This window comes from Onychostruthus taczanowskii, unplaced genomic scaffold, assembly GCF_017590055.1.
Source record: "Onychostruthus taczanowskii isolate IOZ18803 unplaced genomic scaffold, ASM1759005v1 scaffold64, whole genome shotgun sequence".
NCBI lineage: Eukaryota > Metazoa > Chordata > Aves > Passeriformes > Passeridae > Onychostruthus > Onychostruthus taczanowskii.
In genome coordinates, this window is record NW_024504122.1 from 3,954,237 (window position 1) to 3,973,681 (window position 19,445).

General features: G+C 53.4%; 1 protein-coding gene across 1 annotated transcript in view; it reads left to right on the forward strand.

Moving 5' to 3' along the window:
- Window positions 1–19,445, forward strand: part of LOC121344377 (oxysterol-binding protein 1-like) — a 65,331-nt gene that overhangs the window by 18,973 nt on the left and 26,913 nt on the right. The window contains exon 3 of the mRNA XM_041420266.1: window positions 6,467–6,675. Within this exon, the coding sequence (XP_041276200.1) occupies window positions 6,467–6,675 (209 nt within the window). The remainder of the gene's footprint in view (window positions 1–6,466; window positions 6,676–19,445) is intronic.

Genomic DNA, 19,445 nt, shown 5'->3' on the forward strand with positions numbered 1-19,445 from the left:
TCCCACTCTGGGGAAGGAAAATACTGTCCCCAGCTACTGAATTGTCCAATTCTGCCTGGTTTGTTCCCTGTCCTTGATTTCTGTCCTTCCCTCTGCCTGCAGCAGTCCTTGCACCTGACTCCAAAGGGCATTTTCCAATTGGCCACGGGTATAAATATTGCTCTATGGCTGCAGAACCCTTAATGTTACAATATTTTCCAGTATGATGAAGAAATGTATTTTATAAACTGGTTTCTACTTAATCCGTAAAATAAACAGTAGAAAAAACAGGTCTTAATCTCACACTCTGGAGAGGGCAGTGGTGTAAGAAGCAGCGAGGGTGTCACAGACTGGGGTGGATGGGACTTTAAATATCATCTTGTTCCACCCCTGCCCTGGGCAGAGACACCTTCCACTGTCCCAGGCTGCTCCAAGCCCTGTCCAGCCTGGCCTTGGACACTGCCAGGGATCCAGGGGCAGCCACAGCTGCTCTGGGCACCCTGTGCCAGGGCCTGCCCACCCTCACAGGAGAGAATTTCTTTCCAATACCCCATCTAATCCTGCCTCTGTCCATGGGAAGCCATTCTCCTTTGTCTTTCCAGACCCTTGTCTGAAGCCCCTCTCTGTGTGTTCTCTGAAGCTGTTGGGTTTGTGCTGTGGGTTGTGCTGTTTGTTGCACCTGGCTGTGTTGGATTGGGTTTTGGGTGTGATCTGCAGCAGTTCAGGAACCTGAATTTGTAATTCTGTTGAGATCTGGCAGCCAAAAAGTGTTTCTGAGCTCCAAATACATCGTGGTGGTGGAGCTCACTGGGAAAGTGCCTTGATGTGTCCATCTGCCAGCTCCCGGGGTGAGCCTGGGATTGGTGTCCAGCTCCATCCCACGTGAGCATTGACAAATGTTGCTGTGAGGTCTCTGTACCTCTCAGCCAGAGACTCAAAACCCACCCCAAACCACAAACAATTTCACTCTCTTCCCTGAGAGTTTGTGCCTTTTCCTTTTCAAACTCTTCAGATATTTCTTATTTTCTCCTTGGGTGCTGCCTGAGGGAGGAGGAGCTGGGAGCATCCCTGCTGGCTCTGCCCCTGTGCTGTGTTGCCCATCCAGCTGAAGTGTGGCACCTGCAAGAGCCTGTCTGGTTGTGCTGGGGAGCCTGTTGCTGGATCTACACTCACCCCCCAAACTTGGACAGCAAAACTTCCTTGGAAAACAAATAATTATATAAGGCACGGAAACCCCCCCAAGTCTGTGCAGCAACAGCTGGAGATTTTTCTGTAAATGCTGTTTAAATTAGGAAATACTTGCTGGGTGAGCAGTGTCCAGGGAGCTCAGTGGTGCCCTGCAAATGGTCTGGTGTGGCTGCTGGTGCCTCCTGCTTGTTCCAGAGCTCCCAGCAGGTCCCTGTTGGAGCACTGGGTGCTGCTTTCCCAAGAGAAGGCTGGGTCAGAGCCTGCTCATGAGCTGTTCTGACTCCTGAGCTGTGCTGGCTCCTGGATAACACTGGGGTGAAGTCCCTGGAGTGTGTGGCCTGAGGCTGGGGGTTCAGATGCAGCCTCTGAACCCCTCAGTGCCCAAATTTCACTGATTGTGGTATAACAGCAGGGAGTGAAAGCCCAGGGTGAAGGAGACACTGGGATAAGGAAGACAAAACCTCACGAGTCTTTAGGAGTCTCTCCTGCTCACCTTGTTCTTCTCTGAGCCTGTCCTGCGGAGGTGGCTGAGTGTGAGCCTGACCTACATTTACACCAGGGAACAGTGATAAGATGGGAATTCAGTGTTTGAGATCCTATGGACAGGCTGGGAGAGCTGGGGGTGCTCACCTGGAGACGAGAAGGCTCCAAGGAGAGCTCAGAGCCTCCTCAGGTGCCTAAAGGGGCTCCAGGAGAGCTGGAGAGGGACTGGGGACAAGGGATGGAGGGACAGGACACAGGGAATGGCTTCCCACTGCCAGAGGGCAGGGAAACCTCACGAGTCTTTAGGAGTCTCTCCTGCTCACCTTGTTCTTCTCTGAGCCTGTCCTGCGGAGGTGGCTGAGTGTGAGCCTGACCTACATTTACACCAGGGAACAGTGATAAGATGGGAATTCAGTGTTTGAGATCCTATGGACAGGCTGGGAGAGCTGGGGGTGCTCACCTGGAGACGAGAAGGCTCCAAGGAGAGCTCAGAGCCCTTTCCAGGGCCTAAAGGGGCCACAAGAGAGATGGAGAGGGACTGGGGAACACAGGCCTGGAGTGACAGGACACAGGGAATGGCTTCCCACTGCCAGAGGGCAGGGCTGGATGGGATATTGGGAATTAGGAATTGTTCCCTGTGAGGGCGGGCAGGCCCTGGCACAGGATGCCCAGAGCAGCTGTGGCTGCCCCTGGATCCCTGGCAGTGCCCAAGGCCAGGTTGGACACTGGGGCTGGGAGCAGCCTGGGACAGTGGAAGGTGTCCCTGCCATGGCAGGGGTGGCACTGGATGGTCTTTGAAGTTCCTTCCAGCCCAAACCATTCTGTGATGCTCTGGTGTAGAATCAGGTGTGCTGATTTCTGAGGCTGATAGCAAAGCAGTGGTTTTGAGATTATCAGGAAAATCTGCAGGACAGGAGTGTGAACATATTTCAGGATATAACTTAAAGTGTATTTATATTTTCCTGTGGAGGTGCCTTAGAACTTGGGTGATACTGGAGACTGGCCTTGCCAGCTTTGAAAGGGACCCTCAGCTCAGTGTTTGTGTAGCTCCCTGCCGGGTTTCAGGTGGACAATCCAGTTTGGAGACCTGTCCCTCACTGCCCTGAGTGTTTCTGGCCCTCTCATGATGCTGGATGCTCCCAGCCAGGGCAGAATATCACAATGTCACCTGTCCCTCCAGGTGTCCCTCCTGCCCTGCACGGCTGAACTGGGGCAGCTCTTGGGCTTCCAGGATTGCAGGAATGCTCTGGTCCCAGGGCTGGGCTGCTGGGAGTTCCCTGAGCTCCTGTGGATGCTCAGGCTGGAATTCTGCTGTGCCTGGGACATGGGGACGGTCTCAGTTCCCTGCTGGGTTCCTCTGCCTGATGCTGTTGGAGCTGTCAGACAAGAAGCTGAGTTTTAGGAGAAGGCTACCTACCCAGAATGGTGCAGAGCCTTGCTGGTAGAAAGAAAATTCTTCAGAGAAATTCCACGGGCATCCCTTGTGCTTGTTAAGTGTTGGGAGCAGTGTGTGAGTTTGGCTTGTGCATTCCTTTCTGTGTCCTGTTAATTTCCAGCAGAGCCACACAATTTTAATTACACCTCCTGTGTAATCAGCATCTTCCCAGCATCCACAGCTCAACCTTTGGCTGTTGGGATATCACCAAAACCACGGCTGTGGAGCTGGCAGACAAAACCCATTTTATTATCTCCTTTTTCACCTTCTTCTCTTTGCTCTGTAGATAAACCTGTCCTGTGTGCCCTTGCAGGGAGATGTGTTGTTTATATCCAGGGAGATTTGGTACGGTTGTTAAAAATTGGGAGCATCTTTCTTTTGCATAGCACTGGCATGCTGAGCAGCCTCCTGGAGCTCAAGTGTCCCTTCAGAAGTAGGAAGCAGGTCTTTAAATTATAATTTGCTGTTCTTTTATGGCACTGCAGTGTGTAGCTGCTCTGTCAGGCTGTAGAATCCAAGTCACTGAAAATCAGACTCCAGGAGTTTTAGACTGGAGCCCTTTTAAGGAACTGATGCTGCAAATTGTCTTGTCACACTCTCTGTGTTTAGATTTGTGGTGTTAAGGAGCTAAAGCAGCTTTTTCAGTCAAAAAAATGGAGAAATGCTATAAATAATATTTTAAAAAGAAAATCTTTCAAGATTTTTGCAAAACCTGTCATTGTGAATGTCTGTGATACAAGAGCTGTGCTGGGCTGGTGGGTAGGGTGGGTGATGGAGATGCCAGAATTTTCACCAGTCTGAAATTCCTATTATTCTGTTGAAATAAAAAAGGAAAGCATATATTCAGAGCAGCAACATCTGCTGGCTTGGACAAAACCCACGTGGGAATTGGGACCTGTGCATCCAGAGGAGGTTGGGCAGCTGAGATAGGGTCTTGCTGGCATCGTGGTAAAAGATATCACTGGTTTTAGAGTAAGGATTCTCCTCTCTAATGATCTTAGCACATCCACAGCAGCACTGGTGTTGCCTCAAGCCTGATTTTGTGGATAAGCCATGACATCTGTCCGTGGCTCCTGTCCTGCTCTGTCTGGAGCTGGGTGCCTGGGCTGGGCAGGGCTGCCTTGGGCTGGTTACTCAAGGCTTCCATGGAGTACGTCCTGGTGCTTTGGGATCCTGCTGCCGGGAAAGGGGACATATTGATGTTGATATGATGATGTTTGCTGTCCCCTGCCTGGGTGGGCGGGTGCTTTAGTCCTCCCTGTGGTATTTTGGGATATTTTTTCTCTCTGTTGTGTCCTGGCCAGGACTCTCCAAGGCTGTCATTCCCCCCAGCCTCCCATGCACAGCTCTAATTCTGGTGCTCCGAAGGCGAATCCCGGCGGTTTTTGCTCCCTCACAGAGCTAAAAAATCCCGGAGGCTCAGCTGCCTCCACCTCTGGGTGCTCCGTGTCCAGGTTTAACCCCCTCAGCCCTCAGCTCTCCAAGTGCAGCGCTCCCAGTGATCTGCCCAGAGATCTGCCGGGATCGCGGTACGCAGGAGCCCGGTGCGAGCCGTGAATAAGCAGATGCAGCTGACCACGAGCGCTCTGAAGGGCACCTCTGCTCCTTTCCCGTCTCTGGACACAGGAGGTTGCTGTTGGCTCCAGGCTGGGTCAGGTGCCTGCCTCGTGTGTGGGTGCTGATTGATAGGAATTGATTTCCCATGCAGATTGGCACGGGAAGGGAGCTGGAAGAGCAGCATCTCCCATTCCTTGGGTGGGAGAGTGAGGCTCTTTGAATGTCTGCAGCTCATTTACTGCAGTCACCTTGGAGACCTTTGCTTTGTGGAGAAGGGAAAATGATTTTAGCAGCTCTCTCAAGGTGGGAAGGGATCCCTCCTGGGAACACAGTACATGCTGCAGTGTGAAGGGATGACTTGGGAATGAAAATTGGGGCTTGAATCCTTTGGGGCCAACTCAGCCCCTGAGAAAAGTGTAACCACTGTGCACTGGATTTGAACTTACCCTCTGGTGCAGAGAGACATGAACTTAGATCTTTAGGAGGCACCAGGAGGATTTCATGTCCTCATGTCAGGCTTGGATATGGCCCTGGGATAAATCTGTCCCCCAAAGCAGTGTCAGGGCTGAGCAGGTGAGAGATGTCCTTGAGATGTTTGGGGGTTTGGAGATTTGAGTTCCTGGTCAGGCAGAGTGGCTTCCTTCTGTGTAGCAAGCAACCTCAGGAATCAGGTTGGCAGTGGGTTTCCCTGAATTGCTGCCCATTCTTCCCTGGCAGGGACCATATCTCTGTCCTGTAGTGAACTTGATCACCAACACTTTCTGAGAGTAGCCCTAGGCTGTGCCTGTAAAGCCTCCCTGCTCTGATGTTCTTGTGGAATTACAGAGTCACTGAGGTTGGAAAAACCCTCTGAGATCGTTGAGGTCAACCATTAACCTGCCACCGGCAAGGCCACCACTACCCCATGTCCCGAAGTGCCACATCCACATGGCTGCTAAATCCCTCCAGGGATGGGGACTCCAGCCCTGCCCTGGGCAGCCTGCCAGTGCCTGACCACCTTTTCCAGGAAGAAATATTCCCAGTATCCACTGTGAGTCTCCCTTGGCCCAGCCTGAGGCCGTTCCCTCTCCTCCTGTCCCTGTTCCCTGGAGCACAGCCCGACCCTCCCGCCTGTCCCCTCCTATCAGGAGCTGTGCAGAGCCACAAGGTCCCCCCTAAGCCTCCTTTTCTCCAGGCTGAGCCCCTTTCCAGCTGCCTCAGCCTCTCCTGGGGCTGCAGCCCCTTCCCAGCTCCGTTCCCTGGCCTGGACACACTCCAGCCCCTCCAGGTCTCTCCTGTCAGGAGGGTCCCAGAGCTGCCCCAGCACTGGAGGTGCCCCAGCAGTGCCAGCTCAGGGGACGGGCACTGCCCTGCTCCTGCTGCCACCCCAGGGCTGGCACATACAAGGTCTGGGCACACTTGGGCAAAAACAATGATGGAAGGGATGGAAAGGAGAGGGTATAAAGAGCCACAGAATGCTGGATTCTGGAGGTGGAACAACTGAGAGAAGGGACAAAAGCAGCAGTGGAAATGAGATGAGAAAGCCAGTGTTGTGTAGCTGGAACATTGCTTTTAGAGCAGCCAGAGGCAGTGGACACGGTGGGATGTGAATGTGTAAAGAATGATGGGGTGTTGCTCCTCCAAGGGAACAAGCTCCATCTAAACACCTCAGCCTGTCCTTGTTTCTCTGTCTGAGGGCCTTTTCCAGCTTTAGTGGATTGCACATGAGTGCTGCCAGCTCGGGATGTCTCCACAGGTCTGTGCTGTGCAGGAGGGTGCCTTGGAGGTGTTTTGGGCTCCGGTACAGTGGCACTGACCCTCCCTTGTCCCTGTGTTCCCGTGCAGGACACAGGCAGAGATGGCCCACACGTGCCGGGGCACCATCAACCTGTCCACGGCCCACATCGACACGGAGGACTCGTGCAACATCGTGCTGTCCAACGGGGGCAGGACCTACCACCTGAAGGCCAACTCGGAGGTGGAGAGGCAGCGCTGGATCACGGCCCTGGAGCTGGCCAAGGCCAAGGCCATCCGCATGCGGAACAACCAGTCAGGTACGGGGCACCCCGAGCCTTCCAGCTCCTGCTGCTCTGCTCTCCCCGCTCCTCTGTGCGGGTTAAATGGTGCAGAACTCACCCAGGGAGGGTGTCATGCATAGCTGGAGGTTGCTGATGGTCTCCCAGGGACACAAAGGGTTGGACACAGCCCTGCTGCACCTCATCTCAGCTGCCTGGGCAGCTCTGAGCAGGTCTTCAGAGCCGTGGGAATGTCTGTGAGCTGTGGAGAAACAGTAACAACGAGCTAATGATGCTGCTTCTGGAAGGCAGAATGAGTGTCTTTCTCCTGGAGACTTCGTGCTGGGAATGCTCTAAATGCTGTGCTCAGAGGGCTGAGCACCACAGGGGTGGTGTTGCACAGCTTAGGGAGGTTTGGTGGATGAGTGATACAGTTAATTTAGTTGAGTTGTTTCTGTGTGCATCTCTGCTGCTGCCCCTTTGATGTAGTGTTTATTGGTGTAGGTTTGGGACAGATACACTTTGTAAAGCTGTCAGAGCCCTGTGCCTGGTCTGCAGCTCCTCCCCGAGGTGACATTGTTCTGTTCTGTAATGGGTCAGTTAGGCTTGGCAAACAGAATATTTTAGAAATATTTCAATGATTCTGTGAGTCTGTATTTTAATGTCTATGACTTTTCTGGGATTAACATTGGGTTTTCTTCTACAGGCAAGCACAGCTTCAAGCTGCAGTAAACAAACTTCAGAAATGGAAAAGAGAATGCTCCAGGGAGACCTTAAAGCACCTTCCAGGGCCTAAAGGAACTCCGAGAGAGATGGAGAGGGACTTGGGACAGGAGTGCCAGGACAAGGGGGAATGGCTTCCCACTGCCAGAGGGCAGGGATGGATGGGATATTGGGAATTAGGAATTGTTCCCTGGCAGGGTGGGCAGGCCCTGGCACAGAGTGCCCAGAGCAGCTGTGGCTGCCCCTGGATCCCTGGCAGTGCCCAAGGCCAGGCTGGACAGGGCTTGGAGCAGCCTGGGATGGTGGAAGGTGTCCCTGCCCATGGCGGGGGGTTGGACTATATGATATTTGAAGTCCCAACCTAAACCATTCTGTGATTATAAGTGCTGTGAACTGTCTGTCCCTTAAAATTCCACTCTGGAATATACAGATACTGACAGAGAGCCCAGCTGATCCAGGAGAAGGGGGAAGTTTCTGGGCACACTTGTTTAGGGTGGGATACTGTGCTGGTCCTGGCTACACTGAGGTGGCAGTGGGGGCTCTCGAACCCTTCAGCTGGGTGGGTGTGTGGAGATGGAGCTCCTCGAGAGGTGGGTGTGGGAAAAGATCTCCTGGAGATGTGGTGTGTGGGAAAGGATCTCCTGGAGATGTGGTGTGTGGGAAAGGATCTCCTGGAGATATGGTGTGGTCTTTACCTTCCCTTTGGGACCGTGGGGCTGTGGTAGTGCTGGGTCAGGATGGAAGGGTTACAGGGCTGTCAGCCACGCTGCCTCCTGAGTCAGGCACAGCTATTTTGGTTGTGTCTGCCCATAAAAATAGCAAATGCAGAGGCTGGTTGTGCTGGGGCTGCAGCCCTGCTGAGCCCTGGGCTCAGGGCAGTGCTGTGGATGTGGCTGTGCTGCCCCGAGGCTCTGCTGACTCAGCTGTGATCCAGGCCACAGAGCTGATGGAACAGAAAATCCACAGCAGACTCCTGCTTTTCTAGACTTTCCTGATCTGGGAATCTTGTTCAAGGGAACAAGACACTCTGTAAATGGGTGCTGAATCCTGAGCACATCACTGAATTAGTTTATGCCTTAATGTTCACCTGGCTGATGGTTTGTGCCAATTAGAGATCTTTTAATTATAGTAAAGAGTGACTGTAGGTTTGGCTTGAATCAAAATAGAATTCCTGATGTTGTGAATCTATAAGCACTGGGGTGGATATTTACAAGTAAAGGGAGGAGGGAGGTGGATATTTGCAAGTAAAGAGGGACTTCTACAGCAAAAAGGATTTGCTGTAGAAGTTCCCAGTCCTGCAAGGCTGCTCATGTGCAGAATTGTCTGAGTTGCCTCCTGAGGGATCCCCAAAACCTGTGTGTTCCCCAAGGGCTGCTCTGCAGAGCCCAGGTGAGCTCCAATGGGTGCAAAGGGTGGTGAGCAGCTGAAGGGATTTGTGCCCTCAAGGAGGAGCATCCATGGTTCTGGGAGGCAGAAGGTGGGGAGAGGGTGGCAGAGGGGGCAGAGGAGCAGTTCTGTGTCTGATGCTGTCTGTCCTTCTTGGGAAGGACACAATGAGTATCCTTGTGGCCATCTGTGCTCATGGGCACTGCCTGCTGCCCTGCCTGCTTCACTGGCCATGGCCTCCCAACCCTCCCAGGGGAGATTTTCTTCCCAATATCCCATCCATCCCTGGCCTCTGGCAGTGGGAAGCCATTCCCTGTGTCCTGTCCCTCCATCCCTTGTCCCCAGTCCCTTTCCAGCTCTCCTGGAGCCCCTTCAGGCCCTGCAAGGGGCTCTGAGCTCTCCCTGGAGCCTTCTCCTCTCCAGGTGAGCACCCCCAGCTCTCCCAGCCTAGCTCCAGAGCAGAGGGGCCCCAGCCCTTGGAGCATCTCTGTGGCTTCCTCTGGACTCTCCAGCAGCTCCAGGTCCCTCCTGTGCTGGGCCCCAGGGCTGGGGCAGCTCTGCAGGTGAGACAGAGGAGCAGAATCCCCCCTCCCCTGCTGCCCACGCTGGGGGCTCAGCCCAGGGCTGAGGGGGTTTCAGGGTTGGGGCAGGTGCAGCTCTCACTCAGCAGCACCCCAAAGTCCTTGTCCCCAGGGCTGCTCTTGAGGAGTTCCTCTCCCAGTCTGTGCTCACGGCTGGGTTTGCCCTGACCTGGATGCAGGACCTGGCACCTGGACTTGTTGAACCTTGTGAGTTCTCCTGGGCCCTCTGCAGCTTTCCACCCGCTGGATGTCCCCATCCTTCTGTTGTGTCAGCTGCACTGCTCAGCCTTGAATCACCTCAGACCTGCTGGAGCCTGGGCTGGAATTCCGTTCTCTGTTTCTGCAGGAGTCAGTGATCCCCCAGTGCTGCCAGGGTGTTGGAGATTTGATGAGTCGGAGGACTGGCAAATAGCTGCCCGTATTTTCACTGCTGGGTCACCTTTTTGGGGTGGATGAAAAGGGTCTTTTTCCCCAGAAGTTCTCCTGAGTTGAACAGCTGTGGAAGTGTTTTTAACTCGGCTGCTGTGCACCCACAGGGGCCATTTCACAGGACTGCTCTTCATGTCTGTTTTTAACAGCAAAACCTGTCCCCAAACCAAGGGGAGAACATGCTGTTCTGTGCATGGGGGAGCTCTGGTTTCCCCTCTGCCCAGTGTGGAGTCAGGAGTATTTTGGTAACGAGCTGTGGCCTGGGACATTGGTACTGGGAGATGTGATCTGGGCTCCCTGTCCTCGTCCTGCTTCTCAGGGAGAATGGGATGAAACCTGCCCTGGGAGAAACCTGCCCTGGGAGAAACCTGCCTTGGGAGAAACCTGCCCTGGGAGAAACCTGCCCAGGGGAAACCTGCCCTGGGAGAAACCTGCCCAGGGGAAACCTGCCCTGGGAGAAACCTGCCCAGGGGAAACCTGCCCTGGGGGAAACCTGCCCTGGGGGAAACCTGCCCAGGGGAAACCTGCCCAGGGATTGCAGGTGGATTAGTGGCAGAAAGTGAAAGTGGAGCTGAGCTGCTGGCTTAGCTCGCTCCTCAATTATCACATGTGCTTAATTCCTCTAAAACACATGTAGAGTGTGACAGGAGGACAGGACAGTCCCAAACCAAGCTCTGCTCAGCCAAACGTGGCATTCCTGTTTCTAGGTGGGATTGCAAAGTGTTGGTAAAGTTGTAGTAAACTCAGTTAGTCCTCATCCATCACCAGCTTCTATCAGTACTGGCTGTGGCCCTGTGCTGTTACCTGGCCTGAAAATCAGATTTCTGCATTCACCTTCTGTATTTGGTGACTGTGGCTGCTGGATTTTCTTTAAACAGATACAAAAATAGATATAAAACTATCCTTTCTTTTTAGAGCAGTATCATGACTTCCAGGAATTTTATTTATGAGTGCTGAATATATGACTGTTTTCTTGGCTCTGTAATTAGGGGGTCTTTGGAAAAGTGTGCAGAGAAGGATGGAAATCTGTTCCTGGTATTTTAAACACTAGGAAAACTCCCCAAAATGGACGTGGGCTGCTCGGAGAGGGAATTGGTGACTCCTTTTGGTTCCCTGCTCAGGGATCCCCAGCAGCAGAGAGGATGAAAGCTGTGTGTGATTCCAGTGTTCACCTGATGAGGAGCAGATTCTAGGCTGACAGAAAGGGATTTTGGTGTTCATGGTGCTGAAATCCAGGAGTTCAGTGGGCAGGTCAGTGCTGGTGTCTGTGCCAAGAACAACTCACCTGCCAGCCACTCTCAGAGGTGTCTGCATCCTTTGGCTGAGGCTGCAGTCAGTGCAGCAGAAGAACTGGCAATTGATAATCAGAGTGGAAAAGAAGGGATGCAGGTTTGCTGTGTGTGCTGCTGGGATCTCATCCCTGGAGATGCCCTGTCAGTGGCTCACAGGGTTTTCAGCAGAACTTGAAAAGAAAATCCAGACAACCAAACAGGCACAAGATTAACCAGAGAAATAAAATCTCCTCCGACAAGGGAAGGAGTGTGATGGAAAGTAAATTTTTCATCTGGGAGAAGGACAGCTGAAGTTGCCACATGAATGATGGTCAGTGATACAGGAAATGTGCTGGAGCTCCAGGAGAGGCTGAGGGAGCTGGAAAGGGGCTCAGCCTGGAGAAAAGGAGGCTCAGGGGGGACCTTGTGGCTCTGCACAACTCCTGACAGGAGGGGACACCCCGGGGGGGTCGGGCTGTGCTCGAGGGAACAGGGACAGGAGGAGAGGGAACGGCCTCAGGCTGGGCCAGGGGAGGCTCAGGGTGGATTTTGGGGAAATTCCTTCTCTGAAAGGGTGGTCAGGCACTGGCACAGCTGCCCAGGGCAGTGGGTGAGCTCCCATCCCTGGAGGGATTTAACAGCCATGTGGATGTGGCACTTGGGGACAGGGGCAGAGCTGGCCTTGGCAGTGCTGGGGAATGGTTGGACTTGATCTTAGAGGTCTTTTCCAACCTCAACAATTCTGTGACTGTCTGAGTCTAGGAAAGCTGGGGACAAGTGCTTATAAGAAGAAAAAGGAGGGAATTATCAGCTCATAGGTTTAAATGGAGCAGGAATAATTAATATTTTTTACAACATCCAATTAAATGGTGGTGCTTGCTGCTAGGAGCCTGAAAATCCAAGGAGACTCAACAGATTTGGGCACAGTTTCATCCTTTGGGGTACAGGCTGTAACTGGCTGTGTATGGAATGTGACCTAGGGGCTCCTTGTGCAGCACTGCTCTGACAGTGAAGGATCAGTGCCCAGAGGAACCAGAGCCTGTGCCCTGTCCCAGTATCCTGTTCCCAAAATACCAATTGCAGTTTGCTTGCTGGGGAAGAAATGGAATTTCCTGGGGTTTTAGGCTGACCTTGTGCGACCATCCCGGGGAGGATTCACTTTGAAACCAGCACCCTGTGGTGTGGATCAGTGATCTGGGATAGTGGGGGTTGATCACTTGGGTTACCTGGTTTTTCCTCCTGCCTTGGTCCATTGTTTTCCTCCTGAAAAACAGGGAGGGATTGCTTTTGGGGCCTTTCTGTGGGCTGCAGAAGGGTGGGAGCTCTGAGCAGGAAGGAGGAAGAGTAGAAGAGGACTGGTGATGCCCTCTGCTCTGGTCCTGGGGTGAATTCCTGTTGCAGGAGAGTGGAAGGGGAAAATCCAGCTCTGGAGAGGGACAGTGGAGCTGTGGGGATCCCTCTGCAGGGCTGGGGTGCAGTTGGGTGGCTGAAAGCCAAGGGGCAACTCAAGCCAGCAAGGAGTTCCCCTTCAGCATCCCAGATCCAGCCTTTATGGCAGCATTAAAAACTAGCCACAATTCATTATTTCTTGGCTTTCCGTTTAATCACTCCACTGATAATGTCACTTGTGTTGCTCTACTCATTTTGGCTGGTTTTTGTCCTTTTTCCAAGGCAGGGGTTTGTTTTCAAAAGCCATTTTGAGTTGGGCCTGTGACACTGCAAAGCATCTGGCACCTTCTCTGTCCCATTCCATGAATTATCCCCTTGTTGCTCCCCCTGGCCTCACAGAAGCTCCTGGCCAGGTGGCCTTGGCTTGTGGCTCTGCTGGGCTTGTGGCAGGACAGGACAATTCCTGTCATTGTTGTCCCAGCTCATGTCTGGCTGTAACAGTCCAGCTATTCCCAGCTCTTTTGACAGCAGCATTCCCTTTTCCCCTCCTCCCTGTGAGTTTCCCCATCACTGTGAGCTGTTTCCCTGTGCTGGAGGGCTCAAGCCTGGAGGCACTGGCTGCCAGCACTGTCACCTTGCTCTTCTAATTGTCTTTTTATCCTTAGAGTCTGGATTTTCCCAGGACAGCCAGCTGTTGTTAACTATGCCAGGAGCTGCTGCCATGGGAAATAGAACTGACAGTGCTGCTGATGGACTTGTTTGCTTGGATTTCCCATTCCGAGTGATTCCTGTCTCCTCTCAGTGCCTTCTGCTCTCACTTGTGTTCCCTCCTGCAGTTGGCAGGATGCTCTGGCTCCCCAGTCTCCTGATGGATTGGGGTGGGTTGGTCCATCTCAGCCATCCCCAGGGAGCTGCAGCTCCTCCTGCCACAGCCACAGGGATGCTGGAGGTCAGGAAGGGTTTGCAGAGGGATCTGGACAGGCTGGATCCATGGAAACCTGTGCCAGGGAGAGGGACTTTGGACAAAGGTCTGGAGTGACAGGTTGGGTGGGATCCTTGGAAGAAATTGTTCCCTGTAAGTGTGCTGAGGCCCTGGCACAGGGTGCCCAGAGCAGCTGTGGCTGTTCCTGGATCCCAGGCTGTGCCCAAGGCCAGGCTGGACAGGGCTTGGAGCAGCCTGGGGCAGTGGAAGGTGTCCCTGCCCATGGCAGGGGGTGGGACTGGATGGGCTTTAAGGTTCCTTTCCACCCTAAACCAGTGTAGGGTTTTCTTATCTACACAGCCTCCAACTGCTCCCTTCTCCTGGCTGCTGCTTGGTGGTGCAAACACGAGGAGGATGGGAGGAATCTTTGGATTTTTCTATTTCACAAGCCAGGAGCCACTTCCCTCCCCTCCCTCCCCCGCCTTGTTATTTTTCTAATCTGTTTTTAATTCCCTTGCTGCTGTTTTCCACTCCACTTGCATGTGGGGATGGAGTAACCCCAGGACTGAGCTCCCCTGCTTGCTGTGGTGCTGCTCTCCCCTGATCCCAGGTACCACAGCACATTTGCTGTTGTTGTTTTGCAGATGTAATCTGTGATAATCATTGCCAGCCAAGGAACCCAGAAAACAGTACTTACATAACAGCAGGAATTAAACATTCCAGCAGGGGCTCAGAGCAGCCAGCAGTATTTAGGCCATTCCTGCTGCTCCTGCCTCATCCTGCAGAGTAAGGCAGGAGCCGTGGCTGCTCCTCAGCTCTGGGTGGTCTAGTGGGAGCTGTCTCTGCCCATGGCAGGGGTTGGAACAAGATGAGCTTTAAGGTCCTTTCCAACCTAAATCATTTCATGATTCCTATGACAAGACACAGGGAATGGCATCCCACTGCCAGAGGGCAGGGATAGATGGGATATTGGGAATTAGGAATTGTTCCCTGGCAGGGTGGGCAGGCCCTGGCACAGCGTGCCCAGAGCAGCTGTGGCTGCCCCTGGATCCCTGGCAGTGCCCAAGGCCAGGCTGGACAGGGCTTGGAGCAGCCTGGGATGGTGGAAGGTGTCCCTGCCCATGGCAGGGGAGCTGGATGAGCTTTGAGTCCCCTTCCCACCCAAACTATTCTGGGATTTGGGATAGGAATTGATGTCACAGCTCATGCTGCTCCAGTGCTGCTCTTATCCCTGCCCAAGGGCAGAGGCACATCCCTCCTGCCTCCCCTGCCCTGTGCCACTGCCCAGGGAATGCTGGTGCTCCGTCCTCTGGGCAGTCACCCCTGTCCTTTCGCGCTCTTGCCAGCCTTTTGGAATGTTCTAGGGCTCCTGAAATCCCTCAGCAGGGCTGGCATTCAGCTGTGTGTGGCGAGCGAGGCCCTGGGGCAGTTTCTCAGTGGAGTTTTTTAGGCTCCTGTTTTCAGCATTCCAGGTGAGGCTGCAGCAGTAACCCCCTGGAAATAAACACAGGAACGTGACAGAGCAGAGGAGTGCTGGGGGGAGGCTCTAGGAAGGGCTGGCACAGCAGGAGCAGAGCAGGGGTGGGCAGGAGGCTCTGTGCCCACGCCAGAGCTGGGAAAACGCTCCTGCTGGAGGAGGGGGTGGGATGTGCAGCACGAGGATTCTGGGGGAGGTTCAGATTGGATATCGGGGAAAATTCCTTCAGGAGAAGGATGCTCAGGCTTTGGAACAGGCTGCCCAGATTGTGGAGTCCCCATTCCTGGGGGGATTTAACAGCTGTAGGGTTGTGGCACTTGGGTACATGGGTGGCCTTGGCATTGCTGGGGACAGCTGGACTCGAGGAGCTCAGAGGGCTTTTCCAGTCTGAGTGATTCCACGATTCTCTGAGCTCTGCTGGCACACCAGGGCTCTTCTTTCCTCCCCAGGGTGACCTGGGACAGCTGTGGTGAAAGAAAGACCCTCTTTTGGCTGAGCTGATGCAGAAGGAGTTTGGTGCTGGAACGCTGGGAGGAGAAATCCTTCTGGGTCTTTGATCAGTCCTGCCTGTGGGAGCTGGGAGGGTGGGCAAAACAGGAGCAGGGCCTGAAGTGTCCTGTTGTACACAGAGGACTCAGTTCACTCCTTGGCAAGTTGGAGAGCAGACTCTTCTCCAGCAAAAATGGGAGGGAGAGGAATAAATTCGTATGGTGAGGATTATTCTACTCCTGGAATTGATAAATAGCAGGGAAAAACTGGTTATAAATTGATAAAGTGATAAATACCAGGGCAGAATGGTCTCTGCTGTGCCATGTTTGTAGGTACCACAGATCCATTCTTATTTCCAAAAATGCTGTGGATTGTGTTACTGGTTTGTGTTTCTCCCATGCCCATCTCCTGTGTTTCTTTAAATCTGTTTTTTCCCCTCATTTTATTATTTATGGCCCTTTCCCCCTGTGCCATGGGCAAACACTGTGAGTGTGTGGCCTGAGTGAGGGGATTTCCATAATTTCCTGTCTTCCAGCTGTTTATAAGTCAGGGTTTCCTTTCTCTCATTTTCAGTGCCTTTTTTTTTTTTTTGTTGCTTCCACACAATCTACTCCCTTCCACACATCTTTTTGAGGAAAGAATTTCCCAAGGTCGCTTGACAAGGCTGCAGAGCCCAAACCAGTGACCCCTGGGCAGCTGTGCTCACATTTCACCTGAACTCAGGGCTAATTGTTTCCCTTAGGGAATTGCTGGTGGTGCTTTGTGACTTCAGCCAAAGGGGTTGGAACAGCCTTTGCAGGATCACAGAATCATGGAATGGTTTGGGTTGAAGGGACTTCACACAATCTACTCCCTTCCACGCATCTTTTTGAGGAAAGAATTTCCCAAGGTCGCTTGACAAGGCTGCAGAGCCCAAACCAGTGACCCCTGGGCAGCTGTGCTCACATTTCACCTGAACTCAGGGCTAATTGTTTCCCTTAGGGAATTGCTGGTGGTGCTTTGTGACTTCAGCCAAAGGGGTTGGAACAGCCTTTGCAGGATCACAGAATCATGGAATGGTTTGGGTTGAAGGGACTTTAAAGCTCACCTTGTCCCACCCCCTGCCATGGGCAGGGACACCTTTATCCCAAGAGGGCAGAGCTTGCCCATTCCCAGTGCCCAGCTGGTGCCCAGCAAGGAGGGACCATCTGCACTGAGTTTGTCCCTCAAGGGAAAAGTTCCCAAAATGACAAACCCAGTCAATGTTAGCAAGTGCAGCAGGGAAGGAACATCAAGGACCATCCTTCCCACGTCTGCACCCACGCAGGAAGGGGGATTTTTAAGATCCCAGGGAATACACAGTGCTTGCTTGGCAAGGAACCAGGAGAGACTCACCCTTGGTGACAGGGTTTTGGTGTTTGAGCAAGAAAACAATTTTATATACTACAAACTTGTTATTTTTCACAACAGGCAGAAAAATGTGGTTTCCCTAAGTACCAGTGACACACCAGGTTTAGCTTGGGAAGACTTTCAAAAATATTTGTGCTAAAAATAATATCAAAACTTTCAAGCACTTCTAGTGCTGTCTAAAATGGGAGCATGCATAGTATTTATATACTGGAAAACCCTGTTCCCAAACTGAGATTCATAAGTTTCTGGAAAAATGACACGTGAAAAGGGACCGGACACACAGATAAAGCAAAACTTTATCCCCTGGGAGAACCAAAGGATGACAGTACCTGAAGGTGGCCTGCAGGAAAGATGGAGAGGGACTTGGGACAAGGGATGGAGGGACAGGACACAGGGAATGGCTTCCCACTGCCAGAGGGCAGGGATGGATGGGATATTGGCAATTAGGAATTGTTCCCTGGGAGGATGGGCAGGCCCTGGCACAGGGTGCCCAGAGCAGCTGTGGCTGCCCCTGCATCCCTGGCAGTGCCCAAGGCCAGGCTGGACAGGGCTTGGAGCAGCCTGGGACAGTGGAAGGTGTCCCTGCCATGGCAGGGATGGGCAGTTCCAGCACAGGGAGTGTGGTGTCCTCATGGAGGTGGGGCTGCAGGAAGGGGACAAAGCCAGGTCCTTGCTCACCCTGGCTATTGAGCTCTCTCAGTGCTGGGAGCAGACCCTGGTTACTGATTTTTAAGGCAAGTTTCACCTGTAAGTAGTTTTTAATGCCATGTTTAGCAACACAACAGGGATTTTCATACAATTGGGAGCAGCAAGGGGGAGATCCCCAGCTCAGGGAATCAGTTCAGTATCTCACTCTTGCTGTCAGTCATTCAGAATTCCCACGGGCTTTTTACTTTACCTGGCAGAGAAAAAGGCGGCGGTTGGAGGTAAATCAGGTTTGATCTCTGGAAACAATAACAGTCCTTGCTAATTAGGAATGAGTCACTGAATGAAAACTGATCCTTCAGAGGGTCTGAAAGCATCTCTGGAGGGTTGGGCTGGGGCCGAGGGGGAGGTGGCAGGGCTGTTGGGCACTGAACAGTGAGGGACTGGCAGGAAACCTTGTGTGTTTGTGTCTGATGAAGCCCAACAGCTCCTGCTCCCGGCCACAGAAGGGAAAATGGGATTTGGATTGATGGTGGGATACAACAGCTCTGTGCAATCCTGGCAGGGCACAGGAGTCCCTCAGGGTTCTCCCTGCACATGAAGGAATTTGGGTTGGGTGTTCATTTGTTACTCAGGTAGCAGGGAATCACTGGGACTCACAGCTTGAGTCCATGTGTGCCTTCCATCCCCTTGGGATTTCTGACATCCTTCTGGACGAGGTGCTTGGGATATCTGAGCATACTGCAGTCACAGAACGCCAGGATGGTGGAGGTTGGGAAACCCCTCAGAGATCACCCAAATCCCTCTATTCCCCAGCCCTGCCAAATCCACCACTGACCCTGTCCCCAGGTGCCACATCCACATGGCTGTTAAATCCTTCCAGGGATGGGAGCTCCCCCACTGCCCTGGGCAGCTGTGCCAGTGCCTGACCCCCCTTTCCATGAAAAAATTATCCCAAAATCCACCGTGACCCTCCCCTGGCCCAGCCTGAGGCCGTTCCCTCTCCTCCTGTCCCTGTTCCCTGGAGCACAGCCCGACCCCCCCGGCTGTCCCCTCCTGTCAGGAGCTGTGCAGAGCCCCACGGTCCCCCCTGAGCCTCCTTTTCTCCAGGCTGAGCCCCTTTCCAGCTGCCTCAGCCTCTCCTGGGCCTCCAGCCCCTTCCCAGCTCCGTTCCCTGCCCTGGACATGCTCCAGCCCCTCCAGGTCTCTCCTGTCAGGAGGGTCCCAGAGCTGCCCCAGCACTGGAGCTGACCCAGCGGTGCCAGCTCAGGGGCCGGGCACTGCCCTCCTCCTGCTGCCACCCCAGGGCTGGCACAGCCCAGCTGTCCTTGGCCTCTTGGCCACCTGGGCACACCTGGGCTCATGTCCAGCCACTGTCACCAGCACCTCCAGGGCCTTACCTGCTGGGCACTGCAGCCCTGTTGTTTGCTCCCTGCTCCCATCGAGGCGATGCAGCAGGAGCAGGTTGCCCTCTCCTGGCTCGCTGCTTCCATGCATTCGTGGCTGCCTCTGGAGCTCCGTGTGTTTCCAGGTTTTCCAGCTCTTGCATCAGCCCTGTCCCTGCAGCGAGCCCGGCTTTGCCTGTGCTTCACTTTGCCGCTGGCCTTTAATGGATGTCTGGGAAAGAGGGATTTGCCAGCCAGAGCTTGCTTGGACACTCCAGTAGGGCAGGAAAGTGGCTTTTCAGTGGGGAAGAGATGCTCCTTCTGTCCTGGCATTCCAGCTCCTTTCCCAGCCCCAGGCAGAGCCCCCAGGCTGCTTACAGCACGTGGGGACCCCCAAACTCCCCCTGCCCCGACATTCCGGGCTGGAAGTGGCACAGCTGGGCTCGGCTGTGCTGGCACCTTGTGGTGCCTGTGCTCCTGCAGCGCCTCGGCTCCTCCTACTGCTGGAATCTGATGCCAGCAGAGGGTCTTTTGGGGCATTTCCCCTGATCCACCTGGGAAATTTAGAATTCTTGTGGAGCTTTAGGAGTCTTTAAGCTAAAATTGTCACTCTAGGTAGTGAAGATCAACTTGAGGATACAATGCCACTTCTATTCTGCTCAGTTTTTTATTTTATTTGAGGAGAATTCTTTTGAGGAGAATCTCTCTTGCTTCCTCCATTGG